The 742-nt window shown below is 57.5% G+C and overlaps 1 protein-coding gene across 1 annotated transcript in view; it reads right to left on the bottom strand.

Annotated features, from left to right (window-relative positions):
* Window positions 1-284: 284 nt before the first annotated feature.
* The window catches only part of VDBG_06900 (sphingolipid C9-methyltransferase), a gene marked incomplete at both ends in the record, with an annotated part of 2444 nt that continues 1986 nt past the window's right edge, over window positions 285-742 (bottom strand). The window contains one exon of the mRNA XM_003003292.1: window positions 285-695. Coding sequence (XP_003003338.1) covers window positions 285-695 — 411 coding nt within the window. The remainder of the gene's footprint in view (window positions 696-742) is intronic.

The raw sequence follows: 742 nt of genomic DNA on the forward strand, positions 1-742 counted from the left end.
ACACAACAGTCGAAAAAGCGCGCGTCCTGCTAGGGGCCCGCCCCTAGATGCCTGCTTTCCCGATTTAATCGGAAAGAGAGATCAAGGAGGTGACGTTGTTCCTCTTGGCCCAGTCGGCAATGTTGGCCTTGCTGCTGGCGAGTGCGCCTCTATAGGTTGAACTGCCTGGGGATGGCCTCGACACGGGGGGGGGAGTTGATGTTCTTGACGAGGACCATCTGGTAGCACGTGGCACTGCCCTGGCGGGAGATGATGGTGGAGGAGGCGAGGAAGTACTCCCAGATCTAGAGGTAGTCTTTTTTTACTGCATATGAAGAAGAAGAAGATAAAGAAAAGAAAAACACTCTCGCGGAACCACCGCTTGCCGTACTAGGTCTCGACCTTGTCCTTGTTGGCGAGCCTTTTTTTTTGGGGGGGGGGAAGAGGGTACCCGAGTAGTGAACGCCAATGGTGTCGATGTTGCGGACCTCGAAGCCGGCACCTTCGAAGCGGTCAATGTAGAAGCCAAGCGGGGTGGAGGCCTCGGCTCCGGGGAAGACGTATTTGTTCATGAACAGACCCCAGATGAGGTCCTCGTACTGCCAGTACTTGCGGAGGCCGGCAAGCTGGAAGTAGCAGACACCGTCGTCGTCGAGGAGGTCGTGCATCTGCTTGAGGAAGGCGGGGAATTTGCGGACGCCGACGTGCTCGCCCATCTCGAGGCAGGTGATCTTCGGGTAAGCGCCGGGGACGGTCGGGGATC

The sequence above is a fragment of the Verticillium alfalfae genome, genomic scaffold (genome assembly GCF_000150825.1).
Source record: "Verticillium alfalfae VaMs.102 supercont1.8 genomic scaffold, whole genome shotgun sequence".
In the NCBI taxonomy this organism is placed as follows: Eukaryota; Fungi; Ascomycota; class Sordariomycetes; order Glomerellales; family Plectosphaerellaceae; genus Verticillium; species Verticillium alfalfae.